At 33.0% G+C, this 20787-nt stretch overlaps 1 protein-coding gene across 1 annotated transcript in view; it reads left to right on the plus strand.

The window, feature by feature from the left end:
- Positions 1-20787, plus strand: part of LOC102805227 (zinc finger ZZ-type and EF-hand domain-containing protein 1-like) — a 72266-nt gene that overhangs the window by 8871 nt on the left and 42608 nt on the right. Inside the window, exons 3-27 of the mRNA XM_085502177.1 lie at positions 3015-3096; positions 3552-3623; positions 4213-4357; positions 4624-4685; positions 6591-6714; positions 7108-7213; positions 8208-8417; positions 9403-9534; positions 9684-9815; positions 10303-10419; positions 10938-11044; positions 12202-12282; positions 12677-12775; positions 13095-13186; positions 13422-13477; positions 13775-13864; positions 14249-14311; positions 14707-14866; positions 15343-15444; positions 16530-16565; positions 18191-18300; positions 18665-18788; positions 19045-19195; positions 19306-19376; positions 20038-20142. Of these exons, the coding sequence (XP_085358303.1) occupies positions 3015-3096; positions 3552-3623; positions 4213-4357; positions 4624-4685; positions 6591-6714; positions 7108-7213; positions 8208-8417; positions 9403-9534; positions 9684-9815; positions 10303-10419; positions 10938-11044; positions 12202-12282; positions 12677-12775; positions 13095-13186; positions 13422-13477; positions 13775-13864; positions 14249-14311; positions 14707-14866; positions 15343-15444; positions 16530-16565; positions 18191-18300; positions 18665-18788; positions 19045-19195; positions 19306-19376; positions 20038-20142 (2629 nt within the window). The remainder of the gene's footprint in view (positions 1-3014; positions 3097-3551; positions 3624-4212; positions 4358-4623; positions 4686-6590; positions 6715-7107; positions 7214-8207; positions 8418-9402; positions 9535-9683; positions 9816-10302; positions 10420-10937; positions 11045-12201; positions 12283-12676; positions 12776-13094; positions 13187-13421; positions 13478-13774; positions 13865-14248; positions 14312-14706; positions 14867-15342; positions 15445-16529; positions 16566-18190; positions 18301-18664; positions 18789-19044; positions 19196-19305; positions 19377-20037; positions 20143-20787) is intronic.

Raw genomic sequence — 20787 nt, forward strand, 5'->3', positions numbered from 1 at the left:
AAGATTTTGCCGATCTCCTGCGATTCAACATGGCGGATGTACAGTGACAACACGTGTATGGACGGTAATATTTAATATTTTGGATATTTCATGGGTAAGCTTCGTTTCGACAATGAGCTGTTATTTCTGTGAACAATGTTAAATTATTCTTTGAATGCTCAGTTTATTTTTTGAAAACAACTAATTTTTGGATTAAAAAAAAAAATCATGCCGTTTTCCCAGTCAAAATAGCATAAAGATCTTGCTACAACATCGGTGAATCTCTACAGTACCGCGTTGCGTTCACCACGAGGTCACTGAGCCGTCATTAACATATTTAAATGAGCCACGTGTAAATGGGAACATGGCGGATATTGTATGGTATCGAGCAATTACATTCGACCGAAATCATTCGTTTACGATGAAGCTAAGTTGAATATTACTTCCAATTCATAAAAATTCAACGAATTAATTGTTTGTGCGTTATTATAATCATTACTGAATAATAATCAACAATTGCAATACTTCGAAAACAAGTAAGTTATTCACTTGCGAAACACAGAATGACCAGATTGTGCTACGGTGATCATTTGCTACCGGTACTAACCACTAAGCAATGTACCGGTATTCGTGTTTGTATTTATTCGAAACTTCTTTTAGAACATACTTTACTTTCGTTATCAACAAAATTATAAAAAAAATAATGCATATTACATTATGTGATTTTTTGGGGGGATTCAATTCCAACATTTCGCAGTGCCTATGAACCAAAGGCCTTTCACTCTTCTCTGAGTGTGACACCTAAACCAGAGGTTTTATGGTGTACAAACTGGCACTAAATGAAAAGGCCATTGAACCTTATTCAAATTTATAAGTACATGTTATTATGTATTTCATTATGAAAACTGACTAAATTAAATGTGATCTTATTTTTAATTGTTTGAACAGAATGATTTATATCGGTAATGACGTTTTCATCCAATATTAATTGTGCAATTGTTAAAATGCCTATCTACACATTTATTGTTTTTGTTTCTAAAATAGACATTTGTAAAAAAAAAATTAAAAAATCATGCTTGATTAAAATTCAAAAAAAAAACAAGATGTAGCCATGTAGCCCCTTTTCTGTTATGTTTCCAACTTCTTCCAAAGTAAAACTGGCGAAGGCATGTTATTGCCATACAATCATCAATTGTGGGAAAACTTGTATGTTATTGAAAATTTTTATTTTGTTGTCTGTGAATTAATATAATATTTGAAATGGCGTAATGGTGCAAAATATTCTCAAACAATCGGTCTTCTGGTGGCACTACACTGCGCATTTATGCACAGTCAGTATCCCAATGTGCGATCTCAGCTTACTAAGTGATGATGGTGGTTGAAATGGAAAACTGAATACAAAAATCCAGGAACATCTCAAACGAATTTCCGTCTGCTGTGAATGCATGTTTCGTTGCATCAAATAAATAACCCAATTTTATGATAGAAGCTTGCGATCTTGTGCCATACAGGGTCAAGTGTATGAGCAATAAAAAACATGGTACCAATGATCTGAAATTTCAGGAGTGCTCGCTGAAGGTTTATCAATCTTGCGTATTGTCTTGTTCTTTTTCAATCCTGCATTTCAGTTACTAGAATTTATACTAAAAAAAATAGTTTCTGTTTTTCTTCTAATAACTCGGCCACTCTCAAAAACAAATATTTTTCCATGGTCGAAATGCAAGAATACAAAACTACTGTGATTGCATAGCGATACCTGTAGGGCCATTGTCAATTAGTTCGCCTGATCAACACAGCGTTATACATAGGGCTGTTATTGAATCACTGAGAGTAAAATCTTGTGATACTAATCTCTAGAACCACTCAGATTGGTACATATGTCTTATGAACCCACATGTGTATATCTTGGACAATACTCATTTTAAACTTTTTTTTTTTTTTTTTTTACAGTGGTGCTGTGAACTGCTTCAATTTCGCAAGGCAATTTTTTTTGGGTTCCTACAACATGGAGTGTCAGGGACTTTATTGAAATGTTGTACACAAATTTCATAAAATCCTGAATATACAATGTATCTAGAAGTGAAAATTAAATGGTTTACAGTATTTTATACCCATTAATAATGATTGAAATGTAATAATATCACTGCACTAAAAAGACTTCGAACAATTATTGTTACTTCTCCATTGAAGGTTATGAGCAGACCAACCTTTATCACTACTGGCTTTCTTAATTATTACATGTACTTGCTCTGAAAACATAGCTTTTACAATTGTTTAAATTAACAGATGTTGTTCTATGTACAATGAATACATTTTATATAATAAACCGTACTGTATTAATAACAAATTGTATTTGACAACATGAGAATGATTCTGATGCCCAGTGGTGATGTTGAAACAAACTCAGGTCCTGGTAATATACTAAGACTTGATTAACAAAGAAGTCATGTACATCAAGGTTCACTCAGATTTATGAATGCAGTTTCTTGAGCAAGTATACATGTATGACAAATAGTTTTGTTGCACTTGTGTACTCTGAGATTCTGAACATGGATCAGTGGAAGTTTTTAGTTGTCAGTACAAAACTAGATTATGGGAAATCACTTTATGATGAGTTGTACCCACAAAAAGTACATATTTATTCACCTGTTTGCAGATGTTCCTTGTATTACCTGTACTTTATAATCAAATAACGGGGACTGTGACATTTCATGTCTTGTTTATTAAGATTAGAATATAATTTTATGAATAAATCATAGTCCTTGATTTCGTCACTTGGTTTAAAGTGTCAAGTTTACATGGCTGGATGTGTGAAACAATATTAAATTCTTTGTTTTGCTCTCACAACCTGCTTATAGTTTTGAACTGTTCTACATGGTATATAATCACAAATACACATTATACTCTCTCTTTTTCGAAATCCAAGCCTGTTTGAGAATCCAGACACTTTATCTATGCATCTTCAATCTGCTGAGTTGTAATAGTGTACAGCTCCCTCAAGCATGGTATTTACTTTTGTCATTTTTATTCAACAGAGACGATGTTCCGGAAAATGTTGTTCAGCAGCACCACAGTCACTTAGTGAGATGGTTGGAAGACAGACAAACCAGAAATGAGGTAAGGGGAGGGGGGTTACTGTACACACTGTAGCTGGTAGTTTGACATACTTTCCATAATTTTTTAATTCTCTAAAAACTCACGACCCTTAAAAAACTACACAGCTGTATGCTTAATCTTTTCTAAATTACATTCCCCATTTATGCAAATTCTCCTGTCATTTTGGATTGGTATATAGGCTGGCACACTGTTATTATTTTAAATATTTCATCATAGCATCATGTCACTAGCCAGGTACATGTAGCTTGTGATCTACTGTGACAACATTGTACCAAATACTCTTTTAATAATCAAGACACATAATAATAACAACAGCAAACACTATTCTTATTTCCCTTGCATAGTGAATAACTGGTTCTTGAACATGTGTGTAAAACATAGAAATGTCTGTGTCTCCTATAATTTAATTCAGGAATCCACTGAACCAAACTAACATCTGACAAATTGCCTTACAGGAAGCTATTTCTATATCTCAGTTCTGTGATTTTCTTATGAACCGTTCTGTTGGCAGAGAAGAATGTATCGAGGTATGTTTCTTTAACGTTGTATAATTCCACGATATTTTCTATTAGTTCATGGAGGCAGATTTTTTATGTATGATCCCATAGTAGCCAGACTGAACATGCTGTGCTACTAGTAACTGAGTAATAAAATACTACTTTATACTAATTTGCAGTGCAAAAGCACTTCCATGATAAAATCAAAAAATCTAATTAATAAATTTCTACCCAAAGCATGATGCAATGGTTATTTCACACAGGTAGTCTTTTTTTGTTTCATACTGGAAACTTTAACATAGAAATATGTGTGTCATGCTCGCAGGTGACAACATTGTAACTGACAAACCTGAGTATTGGGCGGAACGTGTTTTTGTTTTTTTCATGTAAATTTGTCTGAAACGAATATCACACTTAAAATGCTAAAACTATGGGACCTCTTGTTACCATTGCCATTCAAAGTTGACAGTGTTACCTTGGTACCATTAGAATGTCTGGCTACCTGTAGTCATAAAATACACACCATAAATGTGACACTTCTCTGTTTAATAGTCTGTTTATCTAAGTTGTTCCCCCTAGACTTGTATTTTAAATGTCTGTTTAAATCCATTCTTGGCAGGCTTTCAGTCAGTTTGATACTGAAGGTGATGGCAGTGCTGATGTACAAACCATGCTTGATGCATTGAAATCATCAAATGGTGCTAATTTGCAAGGTGAACTTAACTATGTGATAAGGACCCTGCAAGGATGTTCATTAACTCCAGGTTAGTATTTTATAATCTCAATGAGTAAAACTGGATACCCAGGTATGTACCTTTTGCTGTCAGGGATTCGGTTTTCTCCATGTCTTACTTCATGTTTGGTCTTTCACTGACTGTGATGCCACCCCAAATTTGAAGGGTGGAAGACTGGGCAAAGCACTGTTTACCTACATGTAGTAGAGAACTTGCCACCATTTTACATTCATTAATTTTTTATCATATGTTTGTATAGATATAGCGTAACTAAATCTTTTGATATGTACTTTCAGCACTAGTTGATGTCTATTCCACATCTAATCATGTAACAGGGCATGGCCAGAAGCTACTTAAGGTATATTTATATATATATATATAGTCTTGTAGTGTCAATTTTTCTGTCATTATGCAAAATTCACATTATCTGTCTTTACATTCTGAAGCAGTTTAGTTAACATTGTATTCAGTAGCCCTAAAGCAGCAAATATTTAATTCAGAGGGGATTGTATTGAGAGAAAGTTTCACTTATTCGGCTTGGATTTGCTACTCGATGCGACAATGACACTGATTTTTTATGTGCACCAAGGACTGGAATAACACATGGGGCAGAATGTGAGCAGAATGTGCTCTTTTTTTAGGAATCAAACCCACAGTCTCCCTGATAATGGGTGGACATACATGTAACTGTTAAGCCACCCAACATAATATCATCATCAGAAATACATCAGTAAGCTTATTTGTTTTGGCTATTTTACAGAATTTTTTTGTTTCATCAATGTTAGAGGTTATGTCAATTTTACTCAAAGCAGCACTATTGTGGTTTATGTGTTCAATTGGGTGTTATCAGGAAATGCATACTTTATTAGTCCACGTTCGAATGAAGTCTGAAAATTTGGGACTTACAATTTGGTCTACTAGTATGTCCGTCCGTGCGTCTGTGCGTCTGTCCGGAGTCGTATCTCAGAATCCCTTGGACCGATTTCGTTCATTCTTTGCATGTGCCTAGTACTTTATGTGGGACATATGTACATGCAGTGGTTTAGCGATTCGATTCAAAATGGCAGACTGGGAGCCATCTTGTTTTTTGAAAATGTTGTATTTTGGACATGCTTTGTCAGTTTTCATTCAAATTTAGTACATAGATCATACATGTTAGGATACATGTCCCCGACCGTTCGTGAGTTCCTGAGTCTGTCCGTCTGTCCGTCCGTCCGTGCGTCAGTCTGTCCAGAGTCATATTTCAGAATCCTGTGGACTGATTCCGTTCATTCTTTGCATGTGCCTAGTACCTTATGTGAGACATATGCACATGCAGTGGTTTAGCGATTCGATACAAAATGGCCGACTGGCAGCCATCTTGTTTTTTGAAAATGTTGTATTTTGGACATGTTTTGTCAGTTGTCATTCAAACTTGTTACATAGATTATACATGTTAGGACATGTCCATGGCGATGTATTTCGCAATTGGATCAAAGATGGTTGACTGGCAGGCATCTTGTTGTTGTTTTTTTATGTGGTATTTTGGACGTGCTCTGCCAGTTTTCATTCAAATTTGGCACATACATGTACTTTATACATGTTAGGATGCATGTCCATGACAATTTGTTTCAAAATCTGGTCAAGGATGGCCGATTGACAGCCATCTGACTTTTTGGCCTTACTACTATATTTCCACAATTTATGTACCATTTTCATTCTTATTTGGCACATACATCATACATATCAGTGTGTTTTATAATCAGATCAAAGATGGACGAATAACAGCTGTTTTATTCTTGGCCATATTACTACTACACGGAACACATGTTTTGATGTAAATAAACAATCTGTTGTATACACCACTTGGAACTCAAGTTTCAAGGACATGCTCGCAACAACCCCTCCGCTTTAATATGACGAGCACAGACAACTTTCAAAAATTTAACGGGGACTGTGTCATTTTCAATGACTTGTTTATTACAAATCTACCATATTTTCATTTACATTTATGAGTGTTTTTGATGAAGTAATGTGGCTTTACCATTCAAAGTCAACATTTATAAAAAACTATATTAAACAATCCATGCTAATTTGAGGAATTTGCCCCAAAAAAACAAACATTTGCAACATCATCTTGAAAATAAAAATCCTCTCATAAGTGAAGGAAACCAACATTTTTTTTTCTCACCAACTTCCTACCCAGAATTTCAACTGGTCAACGTCTAAACAACTACTAAATTTTGTTATTTACCATGCCAGCATCTGTGTTCTTTACCGACAGTATTTACTGAGGAACAGAGCTCCGAGTACTTGCCTTCCATTTCCCTTACTAGATGGTTTTAACAACACCTCATCCATGAGGCTATCAGTCTTAAAGAATCATTTCAAAAAATTAAGAGAGACAGGTGAGTAAATGTTTTTTTTGGCCTTAAAATACGAGGAATGAGAAATTGCCCTTCTTGTCTCTGACACGTCTGTTCATTGGCCTTTCTCACACAGATACGTGCAATTGACATAATAATAATAATTGTTTATATACATTTCTTTCAGTATATAGCAATAGAAATATTAATCAATACAGAAAAATAGAATAGAATATAACAAGTTAGTAAGAAGAATATGATATGAATATGACATATGATTTATTTTTACATTATAGTAGATAGATTTACATGCAATAACCTCTGTCATACAGCCATGCTTACAGGACCTTGGGAGAACAAATGTTGACATGGTATCTATTTCTATTTTCAGTTTGTATTTGAACGCATGTCATTATTGTTCTAAATAATTTTCAGTTCAAGAACAACAGGAAGCTGTGGGTAGCAGTGGTGAAGAATTAAAAGTCATTCACAAATGTTTCCGATCTATAGAAACGTCTACTAATAAAGGTGACGCTTCAAGGTATGGTAATATTGTATTGTCGATCTATCATATACATATATGTTATACTGTCACATGACTGGCGCATATCATTCACAGTTGTGACACTTATGGTGTAATGATACTAGCTATACAATATCAACGTTTAATTTCAAAAAAGATATCAAAGAAAAGGTAATTTAAAGCAAATTATTGATATCTGTCGACGGCCGTAACTGCAATATTTTTCACAGTTGTGACACATGAGGTGTAATGATACTAGCTATACATTATCAACATTTAATTTCAAAAAAGATATCGAAGAAAAGGTAATTTTCAGCCAATTATTATCTGTCATCGGCCGTAATTGCAATTTTCTCAGATACCATGCCTTATTAGCATAAATTCGTAGGTTCATAGTTAATTCATAGTTACATAAAATTACAATTGGCACTTGGATTAATCATGTGATTAAAAGATGCTGTAGAATATTTTATTTTCGCTTGGAATTAATTTTCACTATTTTCACTGAAGGAATGATTCAGTGAAAATAAAATCAAGCGAATATACCTTTTTCTGTATATTTTACATTCAACCGGTGAAAAATCAGTGAAAATCAATAAAATCCATACAAAACACTCTAAAAGTCTATTCAGCGAAAATTAATTCCAGCTAAAATAAAGTATTTAACAGTACCTTATCACCGGATATTGCTTATTTGTAGAGCTGGTTGTTACTTGGTGAGTAAAACTAGCCCATAATGTCACTTGTATCAACCAGCTGTACAAAGTATTGATAACTTCATATAATTCTCCACAGATCACCATGTACATATTCGGTAATTTTTTAACTGATAACATCATGTTTGACGCCAAACTTATTGACAAATTTTCCAAATATACCTTTTACCTGTGATAAACAACAGTGAATTGATTTCAGGCATCTCCCTTAACTACATCTTCCAAGCCAACTGCTAGAGGGCATTCGGTTCCTTTATAAATCTTATCTTCATTCATTGAAATTTTTTTTATCTCAGGTTAACCAATGGAGATCCAAGTTCTTACTGGCAATCAGACGGCTCTGCAAGATCCCACTGGATTAGATTACGGATGAAGAGTAACGTTGTATTAAAACAGCTGTCAGTGAATGTAGCCAGCAGTGATCAGAGTTATATGCCACAATTAATGAGTGTGTCTGTCGGGAAAGCCCCATCAGCATTACAAGAAATTAAAGAAGTCAGAATACCGTGGTAAGATTGTATCAGTTTTACTAATTGGCTAAAAATCAATGATATTCTTTGTATGACTGGTTATTGGCCAATTAGAACAATGCTTGCTTGTGTATGTTTTTGTGTCATTAAAGCTGTACTGCCATATGGAGTTCAGTATTATTAGTACTAGTTATGTGTAGTCCATTAAACAATTTCCTAAATTAATGTCTGAGACAAAGTACCGGTAAATGTTCAAGAGTCTGGCAACATTTTGTAACAGTGCAAATTTGTTGGGATCTTTAAAGTCAGTGACTTTCACCAACGCTCTCAAATTATTGAATTGGAAAAACATTATAGGAGCCAAAATAAAACGTATTTGGCTAAGAGTGTTACATGTGGATAGTGCAACAATTTATAAAGAACTAGAATTTCAACTATTTTGTTCATTTTTTTTGTATTTGTATTTAAAAAAAAAAAAAAAGTTAATCAGTATTCTGTTAGTTATCTATTATGCCAAACTGCAATATACGAATAATTAAAATCTGTGCATTGTATTTATTACATCACATTTTAATATACAATTAATACGAAAAAAAAAAAAAAAAAAGAAAGAACTTGAATTTCTGCATTCTCTATTTGCAGCTGATAAAAAGTATTTGTCATTGGATCTAGATTAATATACATTTAATCATAACTTCTGTGTCTATTGGCTTACCGGGGTACATAATTTTATGTGTAGCCCTATTTAACCACAAAGGAATAGTAGAGTGGTGGTAGGTAATGAATATAAAGTACATCAAAAAGTTCAGAAATTACCTATATAGTTTAAATTTAAAACTAAAGCCTTGGTTTGTAAAGTTATTTGCCAGGCCTGTGTTGACTGGTGTCTCTGTAGTTGTATATTTTACAAGTCTGAAATACATGAATCCAGACGAGTTAACATAATGATTGATCTGAATATTCAGCTTTCTTAAGAGCTCAAAATTACAAGTGTTGTCATTTTTTTAATTGCACACTTTAGTAACGTTACTGGGGACGTCGTGCTGATTGAGAATGCCAAGTTGAACTATCCATATATCCAGATCAACATAAAACGTTGTCATAGTGATGGGTGTGATACAAGGGTACATGGTGTCAAAACATTAGGATATAGGTACAGTCATTTTCACTTTACTGATATTTTTGTTTTTGAAATCAGAATCTTACTCTTGCAGCAGATTAGTTCACTGGATGTGAGTTTATTTATTTTTATGGTGATAAAATATAATACAATCTCAAATTAATTTTTGTTTTGTTTTGCAGAATGGTTCAAAGTGGTGGCATTAGTGTGGCTGATGCCTCAGCAGTTTGGTATTTATCAGTATTAGCCTCAACAGCGACAGCAGCAATTCCTACAGCCCCACAGTTGAGATCCTCAATAATACAACATACAAAGTAAGATTATGTTATCTTTGATCTCTTTACTGGATGAATGACTGTAATTCAGTCAAAATTCCTTTCTTCTTTCATGTTTTGTGTAATGTATAAGAAGTCAGCCAGTAAATTACAGTCCCAATTACATTTAGCAAAATTGAGTCGTAGATATGAATTTTTAACTGCTGGGCATGTTACTGCACATATATGCAATGCATTATTGGAGATATATGTGTATAATGGAAAACTAGTACATTTATCACCCTGGAAACTGACTTCACTATATGTCAATTTTTTTAAATGAATTCAAAATGTTAGATTTCATATCAATAATAATAATCACCCCAATTTTTTTTTCATTTTTGGTATTCTGATGGTATGAATTCATGATATATTAAATCATGATATATAATTTTCAATTCAGTTTGAACCTTCTTAAATACAATTGTTCAAGATAAATATGTTTCTATCAAGGCGAGAAAGAATTTCTTTGTGTGTATTTTTTCAGGGCAGCGTTATCTCATATGCCGCCTCTATCACTGTCTTCTGCATCATCTGATAGACCACCTTTCTTGACTCCACCAGTCTTAGATGAAATTGAGAGATTCTTACATACTGTGTCCCTGTAAGTATACATGCTTTTAGCATTTTTGTTGTTTTTTGCTGGATGGTATGCAAGTTTAAGGTATATCCCTTTTGTAATTGCTCTGTGAATATTTAAAAAAATGGTGACAACTCAGGATTTGTTAGTCCTGTTGACTATTTTCTTGTTACTAGTGCTTTACTGTACATGCATTATTTATTGGTTTTTAATTTCATTATTTTCATTACTTAAGTAAAATTCGCTAAATTTAATCTACATGAACATATAAAAATAGCAATAGAACTCATTGATTCCTTGCAAAGTTTGTGAACTTATAACACAGTGCAATTGTTCACAGCATCAAAATAGTGAAAATAAATGTTTTTACTGTATCTTGTTTTTAATTCAATTACCCTCTCAATAATTAGTTTTTTAAAAGTAGTTGATTTTTACTTGGCAGTGTACTATGATGGACTGATACTTTTGTATATTGCTAAGACATCAAATCTATGGTGACTTTAATTCCTCTTAATGTTTTTTTTTTTATTTATTCTGTACAGAGATTTAGATGGCAAAGTGAGCTCTGAAGGTATACATGTTCTGCTATCATTTGCCTTGGCTAGAGGACATGTACCAAGTATGTTGAAAGCATTGAATTATTTACAGGGTAAGTATCTAGGCTAAATTTGATAAAATTACCTTCAAGTTGGTGTATAAGAAAAGTATGGGGATATTCTGTATTTCTGCACACTCTGAGAGCATCAAGTCAATTTGGTCTGATGCCTTTGTGAAGTTCAAGTCTGGAAGAGTACATGAATTTACTTATGATTGTAAAACATGCATCCCTGTTATATACTTAATAGGCAATATTATAACATAGGGAATTCATAGCTTGAGATTGAAACTTGTGCTCGTGACACATAGTCCACTGGAGTAGACAAGAATGTCCACATCAAACATACAAACTAATATAAGGATCTTTTTGTCTCTTAGCAATCATGACCATTCACCATAGCAATCGTTCAAAATTTGTATTTGCTCATCTACTGTAAAATCAATATTAGAAACTGAGGCTTCTTATTAAAATGGTACAATGCAGCAGATGGGATGTGGCTTTTATTTGAGCAACAACACATATGGAAATGGTGAAATTTTAGTTCTCAATTGTTCAAAAAGAATGCAGCTTCTAATATAGATTTTACAGTACCTGTCAATCAGTCAGAAACAATTTTGCTTTGTCTTCTTCTGAAGCAATGAAAACTTGTGGTGGTTATGTAATGCATTTGTATGTTTCCCGTGTTAATTTTCAAAAAAATATATTTATTTAAAAGATAACCAATGGGCCAGAAAGTTGATTTTAATACAGGTCTTAATTTATTAATTTTGAATTAACAAATAATGCCTACTGGTTTGTAAACCTATCTATTGAAAACAAAACATTAAACATTTTTCAGCTTACATAGCTGTCCTGTTTATAAGGTTTTTTCTTTAGCCCGTCTATATCATAAATTTTGTTTGTGGTTACAACAACTTGAAAATTTCACATCCATTTGATGGAAAGAACCTTGTCTACGGGGAATGTTCGTTTTGTAGGTTGTATTTTTGCTTAGAGCTAGGTTAAAAGTGCCTTTACTGTTTTATCCATGTACCATAATTGCAAAAGCTATTAGAAGCAATAAAAAAGGCGTACATCAACTAACGGACCAATAAAATAGTACTTGAACACACCTCTGTCATTTACCTATTAATAGAGCAAATATGGTATTTAATCACTTTCCATGGATTGGATTATTACATTATATTTATATTTGTGTGTTGATACAGAAAATGCTGATGGTACTTTGGAAGTTGTGCCATTGTTGAAATCCCTCAAGAATGTCAGAGATATGGTGTTGAAGAAATACGGTAAGTGAATAATTTAAATTTGCAGTCATATGACTTCTATACTAGACAGGCTTGTCCACATGTCAGTGGGTTATTGTAGCCAGAATTCAATAGTTGTCATGGGTTCAGACTTTGTGCATTTGGAAACTATGCTGGACCCTTAATGTCTGTCTAAGAACATTCCAAACATATATCCATCATGATATCTGTAGGAAAACAAGGCTAGCTACTCCTAAATACGTTTGGATATATTTCTTCTGTATTGGTTTCAATTTCATTATTTAATACTCATACAAAATGTATTTAATAAAGAAATCAGCTGTGAGCACACTATACTTACATGTACCCCTATATTTTATAAAGGGTTATCAATTATGCATATTATTGAGTTTAATTGTTTTTTTGACGTGTTCAGGGAGTGTGTTGCAGTTAACACTGTGTAGCTGTGATGGAGGTCAGAGAGATAGTAATTCTTCACCCAGTAATGTTCTCACTGATAACTGGTCAACAGAAGGTAAGATGTTCAATGCAATACCCTTTCGTAAAACAGAGGCAACTTTTAGAAACTTTCCAGGATAGATTGAATTAAAATATGTGTTTTTATTCCCATTCATAACTATTGTATACTTGCTCCATAAACATACACATAAAATGATATCTTCCTATTTGAGTCCGAAATTTTCAGATTGTGCACCATGTTGTATTCAGAGCCCTCACAGCCTGGTTGAATTTAATATACCTCCAACAACCCAACAACATTTTATGTGCTCATTATTCCTTAACTCCGGCATCTTAATTGCAGCTTCATATTTAAACCTGTTTGTTTTCTTCAGCCTACCTGTCTGAAAACAGTAAAACTAAAGTCAATATGATCTTTACAAGTAAAGATTCCGACTTGGTACAAGTCACAAGAATAAGAATAAAGGTAGAATAATACAAATCAATAAAGAGATAATACCAAAAAACATATTGCTTTTCATATTACTGAGGTATAACACCAAGAGAGATTGCACAAAGAAAGTTTACAGCTTATACAGCTTGTTCTTGAAATCACAGTGTGACTTTCTTACCCACTATATTTTTGTTTATTAATTTCCATTAATTATTTTATGCATTTAAGTATTTTTGTATTATCGGTATTCTTATTTTTGCTTGTATAGGTTTACAAAGGTGGAATTGGTCCAAAGTCTGGCTGTATATTTGTGTACAACTGCAAGTGAGTACATATTTCAGTTTTATATCATATTATATCAAAACTATCAAGTATAGATATATTTATATTAAAAGCATACTGGTGAATAATTTTGTAAGATTACTTCTTGACAGACTGAAAACTGTATTCTGCAGCTGTTAAACAGAAGAAACAATTGTGGTTACCGGTACATTAATTACTTCCAGTCTTCGTTAGGAAAGTATACAAATAAAATGCAATACCTGTCAACAACCATACCATTAGCACACACACAATCTACATATAATCATATATCTAAAACATGTTTGTATTTCTTCATAGTGATGAATTCAACCAGCAAAAACATCTTGAGCGATTCAAGGCATATGATTCCTGGACAGGATCTGCATACAATTTTATGAATAAAATGAGGTATTATGGATATCTATAATAAACACTATTAAAACAAAACACCCATGATTGAAAAATTGTTTAGTTTATAATGTATAACTGGATTTTGATTTCTGGTTTGATGTAGAGCCTCTATTGTTCATATTAAATTGGCTGCAGTTGCAATAATACTTCCATCTTTATTGTTATTGATCTTTTTCAAAGTGATCGATTTAACCAGGAGAAACGAATAGAAAAATTTAAGTCGTATGGATCTTCAGAATATTAGTCTTCATGCTCAAGACATGCAATTGGAACTATGCATAAAATGTTAAAATAATAAACATTAATTTTAAAGTTTATAGTATTCTAGTTTGTGATATGCAAGTACTCTGAAGTAACCTGATAAATTCATATTGATTACAGGAATGCATCTATCATATCAAAGACAGATAACCCTGTGGCTTACTTTACTCTTGAAGATGACTGGTAAATTAATTTTAAAATCATTACTATGTAGCTTTGCTTTCCCTCACTGCGTAGTGTGTTTGTTTAATGCTCTATGAAACACTGTGATGCTGTCTTGCCAGTGTGATGATGTCGGTCATAGTTTCGTTTTGAAGTATTTTAAAATAAAATATGTTAATCAAAATATTAAACTTTTAATTAAAATCTCTGAGTGATATTGTTTTATTTTTAGTTCAAAACTTTTATAGAAACCAAATAAGGATGTCTGTGTGGATGGAAAACTGAGGGTTGTTGCTAACGTCTTTTTCAGCAACTTTCGTCGCTTTTTTTTTAGATACAATTTCTCAATTCAAAAAAGTTTGATTTTTTTGAAGACTTGAATTTGTTAATAAACTATTTTTATATCTGTTAATCAGGGATGAGGTGGACATACCTGTGGATTCTTGTCAAATTGGTAAATATATACTTATAAAGCTTATCGAACCAAGAAGTGATTCAGCGGAACGACTTGGTATCCTGGGAATCAAACTGTACGGATATCATCGAAGCTCATCAGCTTTGGACAACATGGACATGGTAAGTACTGTATTATATTGCGGGCTCTGAAACATAAACTCAGTCACACTCAATACAATTTAATTTAGTGTGAATAGCCTTATGTGAATGTTTATTTCTTACAGTTGTTTACTGTGGCCTTGAATACTGTAAAACCATTTATTTTTACTGACATTTAATTTTACTGTTTTGAGCATATTCACCGGGTTTTAATTTCACAAATTTGTCAAGGAAACAATGAGTTTTGTTGTTATTTTTTCATGTTCATAAGATTTAATTTAGCGAAATTAAAACCCAGTGAATAATTATTACATTTACAGTATTTTTCTATCATCTAGTCCAAGATTGATCTGCTCGGGATACAATGTTCTGAAGCCAAGTAGATAGCGATGGAAACAAGCCAGCAATAAGAATCAATCTGAAAGAATAGTTGATGATACATAAATAATTCAGGAGAAAATCTGGTGTACTGTTAATATTACTGTTTGCTTTGACAGGGTTCACTGGTTCATATTCCTGATAGTCCTGATAGTATTGTACAATGCAGTGTAGTCTTTTTAAAGATTTTACAGTTTATAGTAGAGATGGGAAGAGACTTGGTAAGTCAAACTCTCTTCTAAAAGTTTAATCCTAATCTAAAATAATAGATGAGGTAACCAAACTGAAATTTGTCAATATTTTAAATTTCCATTGCCCACAGTGGTGTAAATTGTCAGATTATGTACACTGCGGTAATGGAAGCTGACAAAATTATCACGATGTTGGATAACTTCACAGACGTATTGTCAAAATAAGTAACATTCTAAACAAATGCAATTTTCGGTTTATATGTGCTTCAGTTGGAGATGCACTTCTAATAGAGAAAATATGGTGAAATATGATCACACAATATAACCCATTGTGTATAAAAAACAAGTATCTTGGTTAATATGCTGACCTCGCAATGAATAATTTCCGTGGCAATATATACTATGCATTATATAATTGTCTCTTTAAAAACCCATGACCTTAGTATAACTGGTATCTGTACTATTTTCATTTCAATGTATTAAACATAATATTTAAATAAATTAAAAAGTGATATTTTATTGCAATGACCATTGCATAAAACCTAATCTAACCAGTGGTATGATGTGAAAGAAATACCGTTTCTACGTCAAAGTAAGACTTGTCTCGCTGAAATCATTCTTTAATCTTTTTCACCACTGGTAAAAAGATTTGTATTGCAATTTGTTCTGTAATTTTCATAATATTAGTGGTAAGTAATTTGGTGGGACCCCTTGAACGCCAATAATTTCTCCTGCTGAAATTTTTTTAAAACGCGTTTTGCACATCTCTATATAATTTTCTATTTTTTGTATTAATTTTAAACCAAAAATGACGTAATAAATCATCACATGAAAAAATATGGAAAAATTTATTTTGTGGAAGGTGAAAAAAGTTAACTTTGGAGCTCAAAGAGTTAAAGATTTGCTCAACTATGAGCTAGCGATATAAGCAAAAATTGACTGGTACCATAATTTTTCCTTGGTGACATTTTGCTTGCATAATGCTCCTCATTGCTATATGATTTGTAATCATAATAAAACTCCCCTTGCTATTATTTCTCTTCATACCTTTTCATCATTTCTTATTTACTGCACTTTTTTCCCTCTTTATTTGTGTCTGCATCTGTCCTTGCCAGTATCTTCATTACAGTAATTTAGATTGCCAAGTACAGGTCAGTTCTGATTACCCCTTACTTTTTTTTTAAGACTTTGGGTGGGCGGAGAATGCTAATTTTAATTTCATATGCATGATAATTTGCATTTTGATTTGCATACATATTTGCTTAACTTATTTACATACTGATTTGCATAACTAATTTACATACTTATTTGCATACTTGCTTGCTACAAATACTCTGCTTATTGCATAGTTACTTCCCTCAGGGCACATAGGAAAAATGCCCCAGGAAAACCCAAGGAAAATCTGTTCACTTGTTTTCATTGTGTTTTTGTTGTAAAATTAATAATCCTGGTTGACCATTGATTGAGCATGTCACAGTACACAGTGGTTTGTTATGATCACTTTTGGTCAAGTTACTAAATTTGAATATTTGCAGTTCAGCAGCTCATAGAAATAGAGATCAATGCTTCATGCATATGTGACTAAAATTAGTGAGAGTTTTTTTTTTTGGCATGTGTACATGTGTAGCACAACTTTCAGCAGAAATATGGCAGTGCATGTTGCCATACTTGCCTGGAAGATGGGTGAATTGGAAAACTAGGACAATCTTGAGTTTCTTAAAATAAGAATTCTATGTAAGGGTGGACATGGCTAACTAGTAAAAGCACTTTAAAAAGATACATTAAGGATTTGTTATATTTGGCTGAAATAACATCTATGACTTGGTGATTTCCCCAATAGTGTAAAGATTTTTTGTGTTTTACAATTTGGCTTTATTTTATGCTGTTGCTCACAAAAAATATCTAATTTTGCACAAATAATTTGTCAAACATCCATGAAAAGGTGATTTTTGAGCCATTTATGATTGTTCCTATAATAAAACAGTTTCGTCTTTTCTCAAAATTTCAATTAGGTACATATTGTGATTACCCAAGTATAAGATGGGACTGCTACTTATGGAGAATCCTGACAAATACTGTTTATTTTCTATGAAATAATGCTTTACTATGAATTGTTCATTTTTTATCAGTTACTCTTCAAAGAAATATTTTATGCTTCGTGAAAAACTGTTTGCAGTTATTTTTTGCGTTAGGTCTGTCTACCCTTCAATAGCAGCAGTCATTAGTTGCACACATTTAAATTAACTTTTATCCATATGCAATTACATTGTGTGACACCTTTATGTGTACCATATGTTGATCTCTGCACTTAGGTTTTCTTGTTCTATATTGTTTGTTTACAATCAGACCTCTTATGTTGTGGTTGTCACCAGACATATTTATTACACAATTTATATTTTTGATGCAGGTTTTTACTTTTTACTCATAAACATGTGTGGGAATACAAGTAACAATTATGTAAATTTAAAATGAAATGAAACAATCTTGTTTTCTTAGCAGTATATCATAAATATTTATTAAAGTCATTTTAAAAAAGATAGTTCATGGATGTGGTGTGCATTTGAGGGGCTCTATCTTCAATAAATGAAATTACTCGTGTCTCTATCCTAAGTTACACATGGGTGTGTGGAAAGCTAATTTGTCTTGTACTTTCTAAACAGTCCTACATATTTCCTCTAAAAATAAACCACTGCCATGAAGAGCGCCCTCTTGTGGTATACTGGAAATCTTCTGAAATAGACACCCAAAATGAATATTGGTCAAATGATTTTTTCAGGAGGATATACAGAAGAAGAAAGACAAGCATTTGAAAGGTACTAGTTTAGATCTGGCAGGAATCTCCATGTTTATAATATCTAATCTGCATAAACAAATACCAGACACAAGGTAAGATGACCATGCATGATTTAGGATTTTGTGCTTAGAGGGATAGTCAGTGCAGTAATTAGAGGTTATTCATGGATGAAAATAGAGGGAATGTGTGGTATCATGATTATTATTTCTGTGAGGCAAAGTAACATGTCTCTACTTTTGCCTCTGCATCTTACTACATGTACATATCATTCAACTTTTCGCAAGGAAGTAAATACTCAAGAGCATAATATCTATAGCTCAGAACATATTATAGTTTCAATGTATACTGAATGTTGTTGAATACGTTGAAACTTGACGTTCAGTTTGGATTAGCTTTGGACAAGAACAAACATGGTCAATCGTACTGTGACTGATGGTGGATATGTTTATTTTACAGTGAGAGCATATGGCTGTATTCTAAGGTTTTGACGCTAAGGTTGTTACATCTGTGTTTGCCGCAGTTAAACAAAGAAATACAGAAAGCTAATGAAATAATCGGCAGTGATTCCAGAGACATAAAGGTATTTGTCTTCTCTTCACTCTTTCAGCTGATAGGGTCCATGCTCTTAAAGAATTTGTTTGTCGTTCATCAAAGCCCTACGATTTCCATCTCAAGTCCACTTTGAATGTTATTCAGCAAACATATCTCAACACCACTGAACACAAACAGTTTGAAAGTATAATGTCTCAGTGCCCCTGTTGTATTTTATGTTATATACACTGAGATTAGCCATAAAGAATATAACAATGTTGATGTATGTTTATATTTCTGTGTAGGAATCTACCAAAGAAGCAGCTAGGACTGAGCTGAAATGTGCAGCTGATATGTTTGATACTTTGCGTAATATCATTGATACATCCATGGAAAGTGATGACGATCCACCTACAACATTGAGATATGAAGCTGCCAAAATTGCTATACTAGATGGTAAGAAACAGAGTCATGGGGTTCTAGAAACGGCACTTTATTAGCATATTACATCTCCCATGATGCATTGCCAGACCAATGTTAATTGATGTTAATTTTCTTGGTCACAGGTGCTGCAGTGTTTTTTCCAAATAAGGAAAGACGAAGACAAGAGCTGTTTAATATGATGCAGTTTGTAATGGTGAGTGTGACTTTCATGATCTTACTCAAATACAATTATTCTGTGATTGAACACCCCCTTGGCTTAAAAGGTAAAAATGGAGAAAAAAAATTTCAATTCAATTTGTAGGCCATCCTCGAAGTGTCCCTTTTACGAATAGATGAAATCATTTCGGTGATTTCTTTACAGAATAAACCTCTACGAAACTTACAAACATTACATAGAAATATAAAAGCCATAAAATTGTGACTATTGCAAAACAATTCAATCGTCAACCAGTTTGGCACTACTCGTGTGTAGTTCTCTGCATGATTGCACACATGTTTGTAATACACACACACACAGTGATTTCTCAAAATGCATATTAATTAGGAAACTGGCCCCCCCCTCCCTTTCCCAGAAATGCAAGTATAATAGTGGAGGTTACTCAAGCTTGTATTTATAGTGACAACAATTTTGTGATTTTTGCATACCTAGAATTATAAAATAGTGAACATTTACACTTATATGATCTTAAAATTTTGATGATCCCAATGTTTTTGTTGCATATTTTTTATCACATTGAATTATGGAGCCACACATAATATGTCTGTAATATTTGTACAGCAACAATTCATCAATAACTAGTTGATACACTTCTTGCTATTGTTTCTGTTAAATGTATATAATTTTCATTTCTCAGAATCCACAGCAGACTTCAGCTTTTCTGACATTCCGCTCTCTGTGTAGATATTACAGTAGTGTGGATCCCAGTGGCTTACTTGCATTGCCAACATCACCACCAAAGGTATGGACTTTGAAATGTAGAGTAACAAAATAAGCACAATGAAGTACAAGGGGGTTTGGAGCACATACATAATTCTTATTCATGCAGCACATAAAACATCACTACTTAAATGTAGCTTATACCAAATTACTACTAATGTAACAAATAACTTCTAATATAGCACATAGCACATCACTATTAATGTAGCACATAGCACATCACTATTAATGTAGCACATAGCACATCACTATTAATGTAGCACATATCACATCACTATTAATGTAGCACATAGCACATCACTATTAATGTAGCACATAACACATCACTATTAATGTAGCACATATCACATCACTATTAATGTAGCACATATCACATCACTATTAATGTAGCACATATCACATCACTATTAATGTAGCACATAGCACATCACTATTAATGTAGCACATAACACATCACTATTAATGTAGCACATAACACATCACTATTAATGTAGCACATATCACATCACTATTAATGTAGCACATAGCACATCACTATTAATGTAGCACATAGCACATCACTATTAATGTAGCACATGGCACATCACTATTAATGTAGCACATAGCACATCACTATTAATGTAGCACATAGTACATCACTATTAATGTAGCACATATCACATCACTA

This window comes from Saccoglossus kowalevskii, chromosome 8, assembly GCF_978046115.1.
Source record: "Saccoglossus kowalevskii chromosome 8, keSacKowa6.1, whole genome shotgun sequence".
In the NCBI taxonomy this organism is placed as follows: domain Eukaryota; kingdom Metazoa; phylum Hemichordata; class Enteropneusta; family Harrimaniidae; genus Saccoglossus; species Saccoglossus kowalevskii.